At 33.5% G+C, this 19921-nt stretch overlaps 2 protein-coding genes across 2 annotated transcripts; one reads left to right on the plus strand and one right to left on the minus strand.

Annotated features, from left to right (window-relative positions):
• The first annotated feature begins 10651 nt into the window (after window positions 1-10651).
• Window positions 10652-12027, plus strand: LOC112707405 (dynein light chain 1, cytoplasmic-like). Its single transcript, XM_025759125.2, has 2 exons — window positions 10652-11027; window positions 11409-12027. Exons 1-2 carry the CDS (start codon window positions 10764-10766, stop codon window positions 11586-11588), a joined length of 444 nt encoding a protein of 147 aa, XP_025614910.1. The 5' UTR covers window positions 10652-10763; the 3' UTR covers window positions 11589-12027.
• Window positions 12028-13765: 1738 nt separating this feature from the next.
• On the minus strand, window positions 13766-19619 carry LOC112707404 (uncharacterized). Its single transcript, XM_025759123.3, has 13 exons — window positions 19078-19619; window positions 18607-18719; window positions 18461-18517; window positions 18236-18331; window positions 18068-18138; window positions 17472-17514; window positions 16816-16896; window positions 16662-16721; window positions 16481-16531; window positions 16104-16201; window positions 15949-15997; window positions 14922-14966; window positions 13766-14441 (listed from the first exon to the last, which is right to left on the minus strand). The coding sequence occupies exons 1-13, from the start codon at window positions 19430-19432 to the stop codon at window positions 14001-14003; spliced, it is 1560 nt and encodes a 519-aa protein (XP_025614908.1). The 5' UTR covers window positions 19433-19619; the 3' UTR covers window positions 13766-14000.
• Between the last annotated feature and the right edge of the window lie 302 nt (window positions 19620-19921).

The following is a 19921-nucleotide window of genomic DNA, read 5'->3' on the forward strand; positions in this document are numbered from 1 at the left end:
GACATAATATTAGTAAGTCCTTCATCTGAGATGGTTCACAAGGTACAAAAATTGCTCGAGTCACTCTTCAAATTCTTCCTTGGATTGGAGCTGGCCAAATCCTCATAAGGCATCGTGTTAAGTAAGAAAAAAATATACTCAAAATATTTTTTGTTCACAAGATGCGAACTACATTGATGCTAAGTCTACTTTCCTACCCATGGAAACTAATTTGAGGATGTGTGCCTCAGATGGTGAGCTACTTCTTGACCCAACTGACTATAGACATATGATTGGGAGATTGATGTATCTCACGGCCTCCCATCACCTATACTGTCTCTACCTTCAACTAGTTTCTTTCTCGTCCTACCACCACACACCAAAATGCATTGCACCACCTTCTAAGATACTTAAAAGGCATAGCTAGTCAGAATTGCTTTTCTCAACCAAATCTAATTTGAGTCTCATGGCATATGCTGATGCAGAATGGGCAGGGTGCCCTAACATAAGGAATGTGATTGGCTATTGCGTGTTTATAAGGGAATTTTTTGGTGTCTTAAAGATCTAAGAAGCATTACACAGTCTCTAGATCCTCAACAGAATTTGAGTACAAGGCCATGGTAGCTGTAATTCACAATTTGCTATCCACATTGCTTTTAACCCCACCTTCTACGAATGGAATAATCATATCGAGATCGATTGTCATTTTGTTCGACAAAAAATAATGACAAAATTTATCAAGTTCAAACACGTCAAGATCTAACACTAGCTAACAGACGTCTTTATTAAGTCAGTATCTATAAGGTAATTCAAGAATCTCATTTTTAAATTTGGCATGATCAATTTATACATGCCAATTGAGGGGCATATTATGCTTCATGAGTAAATTAATTAATTAGAAAAACTAATTAGAAGCTAGTTAGATAATATAGGCAGTTCATTAGAAGTCTGGTTTTATTTTTTACTACTCTCTTTGCACTCAAAGCGGCTTACATATATGTACCATTAGTGAGTTGAAATTAATGAATGAAGATTGATTTCTATTTTTCTCATAGAACCTCTCCTTCACGATAATATAGGACAAATTGTCAAATATTTCAAAGTGAATATTCAAAAATTATTATAAATTTTGAGAGATACCCACTAACAAGGACATAATTAATATTTTGGATAAAGTATATATTTTTTTAAATATATCTTGGCAGTTAAATTTTTAAAATATTTAGTATCAATTCAACAATAATTTCACAAGAATAATTTTTAATATAATCAAATCAAATAAAGTTGTCATGTATTATTGCTGAATTGCTTCTAAATTTTCTAAAAATTTTGCTATCAGGAATATATTTGATATAAATCGAAGATTTTAAAAACAAAATTGCAACAAATAAAACTTAAAAATATTTTAAAATTTTAGATAAATTTTAAAGACAAAAGATATATTTTACCCTAATATTTTTCATCTTATTTAGTAATTTAAGACTAAACTTAATAGGAACAAGAGATTTAGTGGCAACACCCTGAATGAAATATTATTTAATCGTGAAAATTAAATTTTATTTCATAATTTTGATTTCTATTTAGTTTTTCATTCACATTTTATTATGTTTATATTTGAGAATTTAAACCCTCCTAATCTTTTAAATGAATAAAATATAATTTTTATCTGTAAAATTTATTAAATTTTAAAAATATTTTTAAATTTTATTTTATTTTAATTTATCTTAAAAAAATTTAATTTGTATCAAATATATCCTAAGTAACTAAATTTTTAAGAAACTTAGAATTAATCTTGCAATAATATTTGACAACTAGAATCAGGGACAAATTTTTGTATTTAGCTGGTTTATATTAAAGGTTATTCTTGTGAAGTTGTTATTGAATTAGTCCTTGTGAGTATCAGTTCTTTTAAAGTACATCAAAGTATTTTTTTATTGAACAAAAATAAAAAGAAAATATGAAAACTGAAACAAAGTAGTTCGAAAATAAATTGACCGGAATAAGAATAAATTGCATTGAATTTAAATAAAGTAATAAATCGCCTTTGACATAATCAAAGGACTTTGAAATTGAAAAAACAAAGTGCTAAATCTTAAAAAGAACAGAAAAAGTAAATGATGATTGAAAAGTAAATTTGTAAAGAAAATAAAGTTTACGGAAAATGTAAAAACAAATGAAAAGAACCCTACAAAAAATTGACTCAAAGCAAATTCTGTAAGTCGCTGAGATGTGAGTGTGCATGATAATTTCTGAAGCAAAGTTTCAACTTTTGTCCTTTCGAGTCTTCTTCTATTTATAAGAATCTTCAACTAATCAGATTAAAATGCAACCTCCACATACATTTAGGGGTGGCAAACGGGCCTAAACCCGCCGGGCCGGCCCGCGTAACCCGCCAAAAAAGGCGGGCTGGGCTGAAAAATCGGGACTGCCAAATAGCAAAAGCCCGCCTAACCCGCACCGCTTAAACCGCGGGTTTTGGCGGGCTTTGGCGGGGCGGGGCGGGCTTCCCCGACAGGCTAAGATTTTTTTTAGTGAGGGGGTATTTTTGCAATTTTTTTCTAAAACCTAACTTCCCCCAACCTAACTTACAAGAGTATGAAGATAAAAATTGAGTGTTTTGAATTATGTTTGTGTTATTTTGGAGACAATATTTATAATTATGTTTTGGATTATGTTTATTTTGCTTTGGAGAGAATATTTATACTTATATTTTGAATGAAAATTTGGTTTATAATTATATTTATTAGATATTTATAATTACAAAGACTTTAATGTTTGTGAATATAAAAAATATAATTTTTTATACCATTAGAAATTAAAAATTTATTAATATGGACAACATAGTTATTATATCACTTCTTTTGCTTGACATGGACAACGGCTAGAAGTAACCTTCGAAACTTGAATTTTTTTATTAAATACATCGAACAGCTTGTTGACTAATCACGACAATCTAAGTCTACACTCTCTGTCATAGACCTAGCTCCTCGATGCTGACCTTTTCTTTAAGAAACACGCTTACTAAATCTCGAATTCAATCTCCCTTCGAAGTTAATTATTTTCGACTAATAATAACATCAATTGAAACCTTTTTTAATATATATAAGGGCATTCAACAGGTGCTGAAATGAGTTGGCCACGCTATATGATAAACGCGTGTTGCTGTTGGTGTGACAGGAGAAATCAAAAAGTAAGTGAAAACAGTAAAATATAGTAATTGGTCAGGATGGTGTCGGGTAATTAAACCAAAAAAATTATATAAATTGAAGTAGTTATAGCTTGTTAATTTTCATTACAATTGGGCTTTTTCTTTTTTTGTTACAGTTGATATTTTTTGGTAAGTAGGTAGACTAATTGGGCTTACATTGTGTAAAAATGATCCAATATTTTAAAAATAAAAATTTTAATACTAATACATTAACTAACACTCCTACATAAATTAACTAACTTAGTTCATAAATTCAAGAAAAAAAAAACTTACTTCATAAATTCTTATTTAATAATAAATGGTTGAATTGTTATCAAATAAACTAAATATTTTATTTTTCAAAATATCAACTAAAATAATATATTTACAAATCGAACTTTTAATTTTTTTAATATTATAAAATATTCTTTTACTATTTTAAATTGATTATCCTCTAATACACATTGAATCAACCTGTTAACAATAATTTAATATAATTAATTAAATAATAACATTCTCACTCATTTAGCGAAACACAATCTAATTAAATTTTATTTTTAAATTATAAAATTAATTTTTCTTACAGTTTTTATTTTTAAATCATTTCATTCATACTCAATTTTTTCCTAATTTAAAATTAATATTTATTAATTTTAAAATTATAAGACAATTTTTTTTCTACAAAAACCAAATATATATCACTAACAATATAAGCACATTGTATGGCTACATTTATTTTCATATTGGGTACTTACTGTATATTACTAGTTTTAATTAAATAAAAAATAAAACATAACAAATATTTGAAGCATTACAAGGATTATTATAACTATGTTAGAAAATGAGTGATATAATAACTATGTTGTCTAGTCCAATTTATAATTTTCATCAAATTTCTAAATTTTGTTCTTATAATTAATTAATACTACAACTATATAAATATCAAGGTGTTGACCCAGCGTGTTGGAGCTCCATGGAAGCAACCACGGGAAGGGAGAAGGTGGAGAGTGTCGAGCCCTTCACGCTGCAAGTGATGAAGCACAGCGTCAAGTGTGCAGATTGGAAGAAGACGGCTCGGAGCAGAGCAATGATCCCATGCTTGATGAGGAAGAAGGCTGCGCCGAATCCATCGGTGGAAAAAGCTTGAGGTGGAGGCTGACCGAGGGTTATGTAACCATGGTGCTCGCTGGTTGTGCGACAAGCATGGGAGGCACGGCTGGTGAGAGGAAGGCTGCAAGGGGAGCTAGTTCGGTGATGACAGGGGCTGGTAGGTTGGAAAACCGGGTTGAAAGGGTGGAGGGGGCTGTGACGCTATTGGAGGAGATTCAAGGGGCCAAGGACGTGGACGGACACAGTAATGACGCCTATCATCAAGCAATTGGTGGTGGTCATGCAGATTCAATGAAGGAAGGCCTGGAGATTGACTCTGTTAGTGCTAGAAATTTTTCGATCCAGAGCATGGAGGACGGATACCGTGACAGAGACAAACATGAAAGGGAATAAGGACATGCCAACGATGACGAAGACAACAGTAATGAGTATGTAAATTTGGATGAACAACTGCTGGAAAACCAAAAGACATGGGAGTTAGCGGAAGAATCTGGAGCTATGCTGCTCAATGAAAAAGATGACATTATGGGTATCCTCTAAGAACAAAATGAAGAAATTGCTCGAAAAAGGAGATTGGCAAAACAGAAGGCTAAAGCAAGACGGAGCAGACCTAAAAATCTCAAAAAGGTGTGTAATAATATTTTAAAATAATTATTAGTTCATGGAATATTAGGGGGTTAAGGGGTGATGGAAAGTTTAGAATGGTGAAAGAACTTAAGAGGAAGCATAGGTTGGACATGTTAGGTTTGGTTGAGACTAAACGACAGTTAGTAACAAAGTTTGATATTGTGAAAATATGGGGGAACGGTTGTGTGGGGTGGGAGTATGTGGAGTCTGTTGGTGCATCTGGCGGGTTGTTATTAATGTGGGATGATGGCTCTTTTAAAATGAGAAATTGGTATAAAGGTGAGCGATGGCTATGTGTTGAAGGGGTACTGTCAGAGAATACTATTAACTGCGCTGTTTTCTTGGTTTATGGTGCTCACACTAGAGATGATAAACTTGTTGTGTGGGAGGAGTTGAGTTACATGACTGGTTTATGCCCAGGCGCCTGTTGCTTTCTTAGAGACTTCAATGAGATTGGACAAGTGGAAGAAAGGCGAGGCTTAGAAACCTTACCTTTGTCGGCACAAGATTATAAGAATTGGGAACATGACATGGGTTTGGTGGACCTACCGATTTCTGACCGTAAGTTTACATGGTTCAGAGGACAGTCATGCAGCCATATTGACAGAGCTTTGGTTAGCTTGGAATGGCTTGAGGCATTTTCGGAGACTCGCCAGAGAGGTGGTCCACGGGGTTTGTCAGATCATTACCCTATCACAGTGGAAGAGAAGAGGCTGAGAGACGGACCGAGGTCGTTCCAAAGTCTGGATTTATGGTTTACTCATGAAGGTTTTTTAAGGATGGTCAAGGAGGAATGGAGAGGGCTAGGCGAGATACCATTCACCGATAAACTGAGGGCGTTGATAGTTCCTTTGGGGAGATGTCATAGAGACAACTTTGGTGATATGGACAAAAAAATTTTAAAGTTTGAGGAAGAGATTCAGAAGATTGATGACATGATCGGTAATGGGAACTATGATAGGACAGTGGAAGCAAGACGAAAGGCGCTAGTTGCTTGTTGCAAAAAATGGTATGTGAGGAAAGAACTACATTGGAAGCAGATGTCAAGGTCGAGGCATGCGAGGGACATGAATAAAAATACGAGGTACTTCCACAACCTAGCTTCTGCCAGACGGAGAAATAATAGGATTGATACTTTAATCATTAATGGAAGATTGATAAGGAATCAAGCTAGGATTAAGCTTGCCATCAGGGAGTTTTATAAAGACTTATATCATCAAGAGAGGTCTCCTGAGGTGGGGTTCAGAGATGGTCTGGTGAAAAGGATTAGCAAGGAGGATTCTATTGCTTTAGAGATGCTACTGTCACATGAGAAGGTTAAAGAGGCAGTGTGGGATTGTGAATCGTCCAAGACTCCAGGATGTGACGGTTACAACATGAATTTCATAAAGAAGTGTTGGGTTGATATAGGTTCGGATTTCACGGCAATGGTACTGGACTTCTTCCAATCTTCAAGGTTGCCGCCTGATGCTAATGTCACGTGGGTGGCGTTGGCCCCAAGTTTACCGGTGCTAAGAAAACCAAAGATCTGCGTCCGATTAGCATGGTGGGGTGTGTATACAAGGTAATTTCGAAGATGCTGGTTAGAAGAATGAGAGGTGTTATGCCAGGGTTAGTAGGTGAGACACATAGTGCTTTTGTTAAGGGTCGGAAGATTCATGACGGGGCTCTAATCGCATGCGAAACACTTCAATGGATCAAACAGAGGAAGAAGAAAGCGGCAGTAATAAAGCTTAATTTCCAGAAAGCATATGACAGAGTCAAGTGGAATTTTGTAAACCTTGTCTTACAGAAGAAGAGCTTTGGTCAAAGATGGAGGGGGTGGGTTATGGAGTGTGTGAGTACGTCCTCTATGTCAGTTCTGATAAATGGCTCGCCGTCCAAGCCATTCAAGATAGAAAGGGGCCTGCGGCAAGGGGATCCTCTGTCCCCTTTTCTATTCGTACTTGTTGTTGATGTCCTACATAGGATGATTGGAGAGGCTGTGAGAAACGGTCGCATATCGCCGTTGTTGGTTGGGAGAGATCATATTGAGCTGTCGCACCTACAGTTTGTAGATGATACTATCTTGTTCTGCCCTCCTGAGGAAGAGACAATTAAGAACTACAGGAGGCTGCTTCGATGCCTTCAGTTGATGTCAGGTCTAAGTATTAATTTTGATAAATCAAACTTGATCCTTGTTAACTGTGATGAGCAGTGGGTACAACGTATGTGCAGTGTGTTGGGATGTAAGCAAGCCAATCTACCAATTAAATATCTGGACATCTCGCTAGGAGCAAATCCAAGGATGGTTAAGACATGGAAGTCAGTAATAGACAAAGTGGATGAGAAGCTTAGCCTCTGGAAGGCCAAGATCCTCAATAAGACCAGTAAATTGGTACTTATCAAAGCTGTGTTAAATAGCCTACCGGTTTATTATCTGAGCCTGTATAAGATACCAAAGGCTGTTGCAGAGAAACTAATTTCCTTGCAGAGGAGATTTCTATGGAGTAAAGAGGATGGTAAGAGTGGTATGGCTTTGGTTAAGTGGGAAGTGGTTCAGACTCCTAAAAAGTTAGGTGGATTGGGGGTTGAGGATGCCATGATACGAAATTCACCTCTGCTGTTTAAATGGTGGTAGAGGTTCTCTAAATAGGAGTGTCCATTGTGAAAGAAGGTTGTATGTTCCTGTAACAACCTGAATCCAAATGAGCTCCTATCATCCCAAGAACTACCTATTCGAGGAGGCCCGTGAAAAGATATTTGTCAGCTACAGTTTAAGAATCAAGAAGTCAGGCAGAAGATGATTACTAGGTTGTCCATGGAGGTGGGTGATGGGAGACGAACTCGATTTTGGGAGGATGTCTGGATTCATGGAGGTTCTTTGAAAGACCACTTTCCAAGGCTCTTCTCAGTTTCAAACCAAACAGGGTCAATGATAGGGGATTATGGGTTTTGGGATGGGTTCGCTTAGATATGAAATTTCCAGTGGAGGAGAGAATTATTCCAATGGGAGTTGGAGTTAGTGAACCAGCTTCACCACTCTCTGAGGCTGGTTAAACTTGATCTTGGGAGAGAGGATAGAGTTGTGTGGAAGTATGATAAACAAGGAATTTTCTCTACTAACTCATTTATGCAGGTGTTGCAGGTGGAAATGGTCCCGAAGGATATATCAAGCTACAGCTTCACAAGGACTATTTGGAAAGGCCTTGTCCCTCCCAGAGTAGAGTTGTTTGTCTGGTTTGCCCTGATTGGCAGAGTCAATACGAAGGAGAGACTGAGTCGGCTTGGGGTCATTCACCAAGAAGATACTTTGTGTTTTATGTAACAATGGTGTTGAATATGACCACCATATATTTCTTGGTTGTAACTTTTCTTGGCAGGTTTGGTGTGCTTGGTTATCATATGTTAGAATGCAATGGGCTTGTCCAGGTACAGTAAAGGAACACTTCCAAAGTTGGACTGAGAACTCAAAAACAAAGCAAGAGTGTAAAAGGTGGTTGGTATGCTTTTGTGCGATCATTTGGAACATATGGTTGGAACGAAACTGGAGGATTTTTCAGAACAAAAGAAAAGGGGTTGAGGAGATTATCAACTTGTCTTTTCTGAGCTACAAAGAGTGGCTAAGTGTAAATCCCTTCTGTTGTTGATAGCAATATCGAAAATGACAAAGATATATCTATATTTTTCTTTTGTTCTGTTTATTTTATTTTGTTTCATGCTATTTTACTACACTTCTTACTCCACTCGTTGTGTTGAGCTCTTCGGTCAAAAAAAAATATCAAGGTGTTAAAAAGAGGAGCATATGGCATATATATTTACAAGCCATTCACGTTGTCCTCGTAATCCTTCAAACACATTTAGTGTGTATAGTGTAGTGGAAGTGCAATATGAAAATAAACGTAGCCATACAATGTGCTTGTATTGTTAGTGATGTATATTTGTTATGTTTTATTTTTTATTTAATTAAATAAAAAATAAATATTTAAAACTAGTAATATGCAGTAAGTACGCAATATGAAAATAAACATAGTCAATGTGTTTATATTGCTAGTGATGTATATTTGGTTTTAGAAAAAAAATTACGTTATAATTTTTAAAATTAATGAATATCAATTTAAAATTAGAAAAATTTGAGCATAAATTAAATGATTTAAAAATAAAAACTGTAAAAAAAATTTAATTTATAATTTAAAAATAAAATTAATTAGATTGTGTTTCGTTAAACGAGTGAGAATGTTATTATTTAATTAACTCTATTAAATAATTGTTAACAGGTTGATTCAATGTGTATTAGAAGATAACTAATTTAAAACAATAAAAAATATTTTATATTATTAAAAAAATTAAAAATTTGATTTGTAAATATATTATTTTAGATGATATTTAGAAAAATAAAATATTTAGTTTATTCGATAACAATTCAACCATTTATTATTAAATAAAAATTTATGAAATAAGTTTTTTTTTTGAATTTATGAACTAAATTAATTTATGTAGGAGTGTTAGTTAATGTATTAGTATTAAAATTTTTATTTTTAAAATATTAGATCACTCCTACACAATGTAAGCCTAATCACTCCAATCAATCTATCTACTTACCAAAAAATCTCAACTGTAACAAAAAAAAAGAAAGTCCAATTGTAATAAAAATTAACTAGTTATAACCACCTCAATTTATACAAATTTTTTAGTTTAATTACCTGATCAATTACTGTATTCCGCTGTTTCTATTTACTTCCTAATTTTCCCTGTCACATCAACAATAACACACAATTTATTATATAGCGTGACCAACTTATTTCAACACCTGCTGCTGAAAAATATTAGTTTCAGCACCATAGCATTGTCCATATATAAAAGCAGACAAAGCACATGATTATATTCCTGACATTTCATTAGCATGGAAATGGTAGGTGCAATGCAGAGAGAAACTCACCTAACACACTGCATTTTGGGTCAGTCTCTCACATGATCACATTCACGTCCCTTTTCATTGTTGTAAAGTGTAAAATCTTCTGTTTCATTCTGTCAAAACCATTCCCATGCTTGCTTCCTTCTCATACTTTCTCCCTTTAAGCCAAAACTACATTCCACAACATGCCAAAACCAAAATCTCTTATAGCTTTAATTTGTTTGGACGAAAGAACCTGCTAACCTTTTTTTTTTCCCTTAAATCAAATGAATCCTCCTCGTTTAGTTATATGAGTTTAATTTTGATAGAATCATATTATAAACGTTTTAAATAATTATCTAATTATATTTATTTTTTAGATAATTATTTACGTAATCAATATAAAAATAATCTTACTTTTTTGTTATTAATATGATGTATATAATTAAATAAAAATGTAAAAATATTTTACAATAACACTCTATTAAAATTAAACTCTTTAGTCAAAGCTTAAAAGAGATAGAATTTTCTTTTTAGTTAAATCACAGTCTTCCAATTTTATCATTTATTTTTTTCTACTATAAATATTAATGCGTTCCAAAAAAATAAAGAGTACATAATGTTCTTTATAAATTAATTTGCTTGTTACTAAAAGTAAAAAATAAAAAAAATAAATTATATTAATTAAATCATAAATTATAAATTTTAAAGTATAAATCCTAACTTTTAAATCATTAACTTCCACTTCTTACTCAACAACTGATATTTAAAAGTGAGTCAGTTTTTATGTTCTGAGTGTGTGCATGAAAAACTTCATATTAATTCAAGTCCAATACGACACAGTCAACTGGTCAAAGTTCAAAAAAATCGACAACACGCAACACCAACCACTTCTGTTCTTCTTCTTTCTTTGACTCCACTTCGAAGAACCCACCTTTTTTTTTCTTTTTGCCTCTCTAACATATCTTGAATAATAATTCTACCAACATGGAGAAAGAAAAGGAACAAGAAGAAAAGCTGGTGAAGAAGAAGAAAGCCATTATGCATGCTCATGATCACAATAACACAGTGATGAGAATGGCTTCAATTGCTATAAGCTTGAACGCGAGGTTGAAAGCTTCTGACATGCCTCTTCACATGCAAGAACATGCTCTTCACTACACAAGATCACTTATCACCTATGGCCATGGCCATCACCACTATCCTTCCAATAAGCCCACACACACACACTTAGCAAGAGAACTCAAAAAGGTAACTATTTTGTTTCACATTTCCCCTTTTAAAAATTGTTATTCTTGGAGAACTGAACTAAATTTTGTGTTAGAATAATAATGTCATCATATACGTATTTTTTTTGTCTACATAAATAAATCATACTATACGTACCATAACCATTATATTAACATATTTCATGCATTATGTACAATATTTATGAGTGATAACCCTAATGATATATGATTTTTAACTAAATTTCAAATGTTCTTAATTTTTAAAAATTTCAATTTTTTTTTCACCTTATATTAGTGTTAAGTGCAACCTTGGTCGTAGGATGTTTGGTTCCGAAAACTTTCTCAATCAACATATATCTCATAGTTAATATGTACGAATAAGACAACTCTTGGATTTGATCAGGAGTTCGATTCGATGTACGGACCAGCGTGGCACTGTGTGATTGGGACGAGTTTCGGGTCTTATGTGAGTCACACTGGTGGCGCGTTCTTCTACTTTTCCATTGACTCACTCTCCGTTCTTCTCTTTAAAACGGAGGTTTACTTGGTCACGCCACCACCACCACCTCCTCATACAAATTAACCCTTTTTTTTTTTTGCTTAACTTTTACATGTATTTATATTTTCCATCAGAACTCAGGAGTTAGAGCTGAGTCCTTTTGTGCTAACCTTAATAAATGTGATATATATATGGTTATGATTCTGGGTTATATAGATAAGTGTTTTGTCCCGAAGTTTGGTAGTGTTCAAATTGAATCAATTAGTTATTGAGTTACTTGATGATAAAGAAATACTAAGCTATGAGATTAAATGGGATTGGTGAAGTTACTAGCACATCAAAAACAGTTGGTGTCCATCTTTTTAGTGGTTTCATTATTTTGTTCAAAGAAGTGAGAGTGAAGACACTAAATGAAATAATATTTGTATAGAATTAGAGTAATATTATGTGAACACCACAATATACAAGTTATATCCTATCTTTCGTAATATATGAAATTATGAGACTGCATTAACACAGTATTTAGTTTAAAAAACTTGACATATATTTCATAATGTTGTGTACAAAGCAATTTCTATCTAAGTGGTAATAATATCTAACAAAACATCAACCATGATATAAAAAAAAAAAAAAAAAAAAACCAAGTGGTGGTGGTTGCCAGGATTTGCACCTTATCATCTGAGTCAACTGAAATGTTTTCCAACTGTAGCAGGATTTCACTTTTACGTTCTCAAAATTTTCTTCTCCTTTTCTCACCCTCTTTTCCTGCCTATTCTGAATTCTAAAGGTTGTGCTGTGGTCCCCGGGTCCAGCATTTCTGACTATGTTTTATTGTGCCTGATTTTATTGTATTATAATATCATAAAATTATTTATTTTAAAAAAATTAATAAATTGAGAGACATAAATAATTATGTTTTGTTGTGAAATAAATAAAAGATATATAAAATAAAAATGTATAAATAGAAGACTTTAACGTTAAAATAATTAGCTTAATAATGATATATATATATATATATATATATATATATATATATTTATGCAATTTTTTATCTCTTTACTTTTTATACTCTTTTCTATTTTTATATATATATTTATGCAATTCTCTCTCTTTATTTTTTATACCCTTTTCTATCTTTATATATATATATATATATATATATATATATATATATATATATATATATATATTACAACATATATTACAACATATACACATTCCTATCTTTATATTTATATATAACCATTTATATGTTGTAATGTGTGTATATATATATAAAGATAGAAAAGAGTATAAAAAGTAAAGAGAGAGAGAATTGCATAAATATATATATAAAGATAGAAAAGAGTATAAAAAGTAAAGAGAGAGAATTGCATTTGCTTTTGTTTTATTATTGCTGTGTCTAAAGAAGGAAGAATAGTATTTCTTGTTATGTCACATTTAACGGAGATTCACCTCCTATTTATAAGCTTATGAAAGGGATATTGTCAACCTTCATTTATTTCATTCTCTTTTGAGAATGTAAACTTTATATAGGAAATGGACATCCACGTCCCATTCTTATCACAACACTCTCCTTAGATGACTATTTAGGATTATTGCCTCATTAAAACTTTAGTAAAGGAAAATTCTGTGAAAAAAACCTTAGTGAAAAAAAAAGAGTATAATATCCTTTGTGATGTATTTTTAAAATGTCTTTTCATATAATAATCTTTTTTAGATTTGAATCTTAAATTTTACAAAATAAATTTGTCATACGCTAAATTATTTTTTAGACATTTTAGTCAAAATTACGCGTTCCAAAAATATAAAATGCTCAACCAAAACATATAAATGGTTATATATTTGTTTATCTATTGGAAACATTTACATTTGGAACTACATATGTTAAATAAGTAAACCAGTATTGGAATGTGAGGTACGTGAAAACAATTTTGAATTGAGATGTCCATCTATTAAGCACAATGCACATTGATTTGTAATGTTATCTTTTCAAGTAAAGCTTGCTTTTGCTTGCCAGTACCAGTATCATTAACCTCCAATTTCATCGGATAACGAATCCCCCTAATTTCTCCTATCAAGGAGAAATCACACAAAACCGCATTTACTTAAGTCAACGTTGTTTAGCAGCAGTTGAATCACGTAATCCCCAACACTTTTTTACTCAAGCTTATAATAAACAGAACTTGGATCAGTTGTTTAACCAATTGTAACGGGAGCATGCGAAAGACGGAAAGACAAGCAAGGCAACACTATCGATATCAGCTAAATCATTGCATTCCTATTTTAACAATTAAACATGTTCTCTACTTCTCTTCTATTCTCGTGTTTCTGCTCTCACAAAATTGGGGAATAAGACAACTCTAACATCGATTTATATATAAAATAAGTGATCACGATACAGTGAAGACAACCCTCCACAGCAATTATAATGGAACACCTTTGGACATCTTCTATTGATTTATCACAACTTGCCTCCTGCCTAAGTAATGATTGTCACCATTGTTTTCTCCTATGCTTCTTTAGATCACCACTCTCTTTCCTCGAGCCACTCTCCTCATTCCTGACCTTTTTATACTCTCCGTTTTCCTTGACCTTCTTACTTGATTTCTCCTTAGATGACGTTTTCCTCTTCCTTGTTGAAGAGCGGGTGCTAGGCTCTGCACCATCATCATTGCCCCGTGGCAGCGGTTCTTCTTCATAATCGAACTGCCAATTGTATAACATATCTTGCTCTCCATATTGTTCCTCCAAAGGCTCACCGGCACCAGGAAGCAAGCTATCGAAAGTCACATCCCCATTAAACCCTCCTTTGCGCTCCAGCAACACGGAGTCCGGTCTAATTATAGTACCAAGAATGCTCCTGCTGGGCCCCAGGTTCATGATGGTCTTGGTGTTTGTCAAAGTTGTGTAAGCCATTGAAAATGCGGATCTAATCTGTGGAAAGAAAAAATATAATTGTGTTAACCTCGCTTTCATGCAGATGACCCTTCTAGCCCAATAGGAAACAGGACAAAGCAAACACAAGACTTTAGCAACCATTTAAAAATTTTGAACAATTGCACAATGAATCATGCAGTTCTCCCACCAGTGGGGCAAATAAGCTATAAGCTAACGTGCACAAAAAAGGATACAACACAAGATGCCCTAAAATCTTTTTATGTCTGAATGAATAAAAGGTCTTGCTCATGGATTATATAATTCTTCTGCAATTACAGCTTCCAGAAATATGAAATTCATGAACTGATTTGCAGAATATGACAACTTCACTATGCTACAAATAAATTTCAAAGACTTGGTGACATTTATAAAAGAAACAGTTTTTGCATTGGTTTCTCCAAAATTCAGGCCTTTGGAGAAGAACACTTCAATAAAAACTCGTACAAAACAACATTTACAAAGAGAGAACAAACCAACCTGGAAATAATTGAAGGAGTTCTTTCCAATGTCATTCTCCGGTGCCTAATTTAGACAGCATAAAAATTCTAGTCAATCACCTACACTTATAATAATTTACATCTCAGGATCCACTAAATGTGTCAATCCATTTTGGTTATGTATGAATTTGCATACTAGAAAGACATTGCAAGTAATTTGCAGCTAAAAAGGGAGAGTACAGAGATTTATACAAGTCAATGTACAACTGCTAAATAATCTCTGCTCTCCAAAAAAATAAAATAAAAAAATAAATTATTGCCATATTGATAATCTCTGCTTAGATAATATACAGTTTCCAATTTTCAAACTATCTCTTCATTTTTAGGCATGCTCATACATACTAGCATCCCAAAAGGCACTTCTCGAAGTGTATTAATATATTAATAAATTTGGAATATGTAATATATATAATTATTTAGAATAAATAAGACAACTAGAAAATCGGTTAAGAGGTAGTTATTTGTGACTGAAATATAACTGCTCTATTTGAAACCTCTTAACGGAATTTTTTAGTTAAAATACATATTAAAAAAAATCATTATTAGCAGACTTCAAAAATTATTGAATTGAGTGAGGAGACACCAAAAGAAGGTAACCAAAAGCCAACCCCTCTATTATAGGAAGAGATGATAGAATCTGTAAATATTATAAAAAAACACTGAAATGGCTCTGAAATTTCCTTCGAAGTCTATGGTCCTGCCAGAGGGTGATCAAGATTGGAAACAATCGTGACATACAAATGCAAATATGCTGGAGGAAAAATTTGAAAGCACCATGTTAAGAAAATCTGGGGCCTTTCTATTTTGTGTTTTCATTTTCTGTATTTTCTACTTCAGAATTATTGAGGGAAAAAGTGAAAGCAGAAAACATTTTATTATGTTCATAGTTTACTTCACTAAATCTTGAAATGAAAATGTAACAAACACACCCTTAATTTCTTGCTTTCCTTGATCAGCCATTAGAAAATATTAAATTTCAAAATAAAAACTATATCTTTGAGAGAAACCTGTGGGTCCTCAATGCCAATAAGAAATGGCCGTCCTTTGTTTAAGAACCTAAGAAACACAAAAAGGGGAGAAATTAATAACTTCAAAACTAATATATAGCACAGTTAAAAAAATAGCATTTATTCACAAACATATTCATGCTCCTTTTCATTACCCCTTACTACTCTTCGAAAAAAAGATTCCTGCCCCATTACAAGCCACACCAACATCTGTAGTGTTCAACTTGCGTCCATAGAAATCGAAAAAATGCACCTAAGTATGGAGGAAAAAAGGAACAAACAATATCATAATGGAAAATTTGATATACTTCTTAAATGCCAAAAAATTCCAAAAAGGGAGGCGTCAAAATAAAGGTAAGAAATAAGAGTAGAGCACAAGTTCTTTTTAAAAATATTACAACTAGAAGTAGAGGACAAAAATAGATAATAAATAACATGTCAGTCAGCCCACTAACTACCAGGCAAACCAAACAAAAAAAGAGAGGGAACAGAAGCAGAAGCAGCAGCAGAACTGTTGATCAGAAGTACGCACCAAAAGGACCCCTAAATTGTGCTCGGCAGAAGCTTGAGTCTCGCGTAGATTCTAAAACATACAATAGTCATAGATTCAGAGCATGCCATTGGAAAATAAATGCTTTTAAGGTTTTCTAATCAAAATGCACTGGAGATGGAGGGGAAAAAACAAGAATCCACAAAAAATGAACATCACTGACCCGCAGCATTGCCATCAGCATGGCAAGGAGGGCATAAGAACCAATACCACCAGAATATACCTGCATACTTCATAAGAATCTTTCAATTAAGTAGACTGGGATCAGATCGTTAAAAAATTACAACGATGAAACATAGTTGACAAGAAAAACTCACCTCATTTAGCTCTCTCTGTTGCAAAAACACTTTCAAGATCAAACATAATGGCCGAAGTGGGGGCCACCTAGCCACTGCCTCCTGCAAATGTAAGCATTCAACCATGACAAAGAACATACATCATGTTCAATTCAAACAGAATGTTCAACTTCCAGAAAAAGTTATCTGCTTTTTTGTTTCATCCCTTTTTTATGTTCTATATCTGTGTGTGTGTGTGTGTGGAAGACTACAGGTAGGTGGAATTTTAGAATTTTGAAAGCCGCCTCCTGTAAGACCAAATGGAAATTACTTTCAAAGGCTTTGTTATTTGTTAATATTCTAAGATTACAGTGCAGAAACAGGGACATATTGGCCACAAGGGATTACATTCCACACTTGAGTGCCCAAGCTAATACAATATATTCATCAAAAAGATTTTGTAATGCCCAATCCAAGCAAAAAATGAACTATATTACCTAATAGTTTAATAAAAATGAAGAAACAACTGTATGCCATGTACCACATACAAGTTAACTTGTATGAGTCAATATTAAAATGCATACTCTATAGTCAATATGGATTAAAAGGTTAAATACTAACAACATAAACCCTGCTATCTAGAATTGAAATTAAAAAATATATCTTGAAATCAAATAGCAGGAAATAATAAAACATACCTGAATATACTCGGCAGCTTTGGGTCCATTGTCAAGGTCAAAACTGAAACGAAACATGATTCATCAATTGAATCTTATGCACAATATTGAACAAAACATGGCAATCCAGAACAAACACTAGGCATAAACCACAAACCATGCATCTATATAAGTAAATAAATAACAAGGAAGCACATTAAAATTTAAAAAACAGCGATATGAGTAGTCCATTATCACTTAGCAGTTAAAAGTTAAGTTACATGTATGTGGCTAAATAACTAATAGGTATTCTGGTCTGTAGCACCTATGAAATATTCCTACCCAAAATTTAGGCAATAGAAGCCATCATGTCACCTCCTTACTCCATAGTTTTTTTCCATAAGTAGGACACTAGAAATCATTGTATGCAAAGATGGAAACAAAAATCAAGAAGAATAGCAGATGCAAAAGACATGCAAATTAAACTATATATCCAACAGCATATATGATGAGGTGTTCACAAACTAAACGCAGAGATCCTCAATAAAATTATAATTATATCATAACCAAGAAAAATAAAGAAAATAAACTCTATCAACAAATTTTAAAACTCAAAGTCCAACGGAAGAACATAATACCTTACATCAAATGCAAGCCCACTTTTCTTTTCAACAAATTTAATAATTGGTACACGAGCCTTTCCAATCACCTACAGAAAATGCAAACACAAAATGTCACATCATTTTGGGAAAAAAATATTTATTTGTTTCTTGGCATCAATCACTATTTAAGTAATCTGAGTAGACCTGTATCTTTTTAGCCATGCTCCTTTGTGACAATGCTCTAGAAAGTGCATTCAAGCCAAGCTGTGGATTTGGCAAGCCTGACTTCAAAATCACAACCTGTAGTTTAAGGATTTGATAAACTGGACTTAGAAATTTCATAATAATGGTATCAATAAATGAATAAACTACTCGCACACCAACTTATTAATTAATATAGATCCACATTGGCATAGCAACAAGACTTACATCAATATCACTAGTCGGAAGATACAGCCCAGTCCTATAAGATCCAAAGACTTCTACCTGAAAGCCATATAAATTATAACCATCATTAAAACTCAGTAGTACAACAACAACAACAAGACCAAAGCGATAGATTACTAAATGATTACCTGGCAATGGGGCCATATGTGCTTTATAACATCGAACACAGATTCTATTGCCGTGTCCCGTGCAGCTTTCTCTTCAGATGTTGGAGACAAAAACTCACAAAAATCCACTATCTCTGCACATATCAAGCATAATCGGACATATTACAAAAACCATCATCCTGATAAAGAGTGAACCATAACGCCTCCCCCACCCCCAAACAAATTGGGAAAAACTAATATTTGAATATAATTTTTTCGATATTCAATCATAAAATAAACAAATTCAAACACATTAAAACATGGCATGCTTAGTTTAAGTTAAAATTCAAATAAAAACTCCTCCCCCGCCCCGCCCTTTTTCCTCCTCTAAAAACTAACTGTTCTGGAACCAACATAAAAAAAATCCAAATACTAAGTAAGAATCTAACACAGCAAAATAGATATTCTTTCGCAGCATGGATTGGTGCTTCAAAATCCCAATCAATCCGATACCTTTATGCAGTTGAAGCATGGGGCTCCTGAACTTGCAGTTTCCGCGAAACCAACTGCTCTCGAGCTTCGGCTCGGGTGCGAGTGCTGGCGTCTTGGGCTCCTCCGCCACGACGATCGGCGGCGGGAGAGAGTCCCGATCGCAGGTCTCTTCGGCGACGTCAAGAGAGAAGAAATCGATAGTAGCGGAACCTGGAACGGTGGATGGAATTTCAGAGAGGGATATCTCATTGCGGAAGACAGAGTAGGACTCGTTGCTGTTGTTGTCGTCGTCGTCGGCGGCGGCCGAGAAAGAGATGGGACTAAGGGTTTCATAGAGGAAAGTTTCGGGGAACGGAGGGTGGTCCTGCTCCGCCATTGAAGAGCTTCTGGCGTTCTTCGACCGAGAAGGAAGAAGAGGTGGAGGAATTGGGGATGGTGATAGAAATTAGGGAATTTTTTTATTTTGGCTGAAATTAGGGTTTTTTCAGGGTTTATGTGTAGTGTGACGCGAGCACAATGATCAAGGAAAGAGAAAAGATAGTGGAGATCGAGGTTAATCAGTTAATCCATTGAATTTGTCTGCCTCTTAATAATTATTAAGTTAAATTAATTTTGTTATTGAGATTTATAGATATTAAAAATGTTACTCTTTATTTTATTAATTTTTTAATTTAAAAAAATTAATTAAAAGATTATTAATCTTAAATTTTTTATTTTATCCGATTTTTTTCATTTTGGAAAATTTTATAGGAAAATTCTATTTCTCAATACAAATACAAGTAATATTAGAAACATCAAAAAGATAAAAAAAAATGCGAGCAATGTTAGGGGACAACAACTTTTGTGATTGTTAGTCATCAATAAT

The sequence above is a fragment of the Arachis hypogaea genome, chromosome 8 (assembly GCF_003086295.3).
Source record: "Arachis hypogaea cultivar Tifrunner chromosome 8, arahy.Tifrunner.gnm2.J5K5, whole genome shotgun sequence".
NCBI classification, from domain to species: Eukaryota; Viridiplantae; Streptophyta; class Magnoliopsida; order Fabales; family Fabaceae; genus Arachis; species Arachis hypogaea.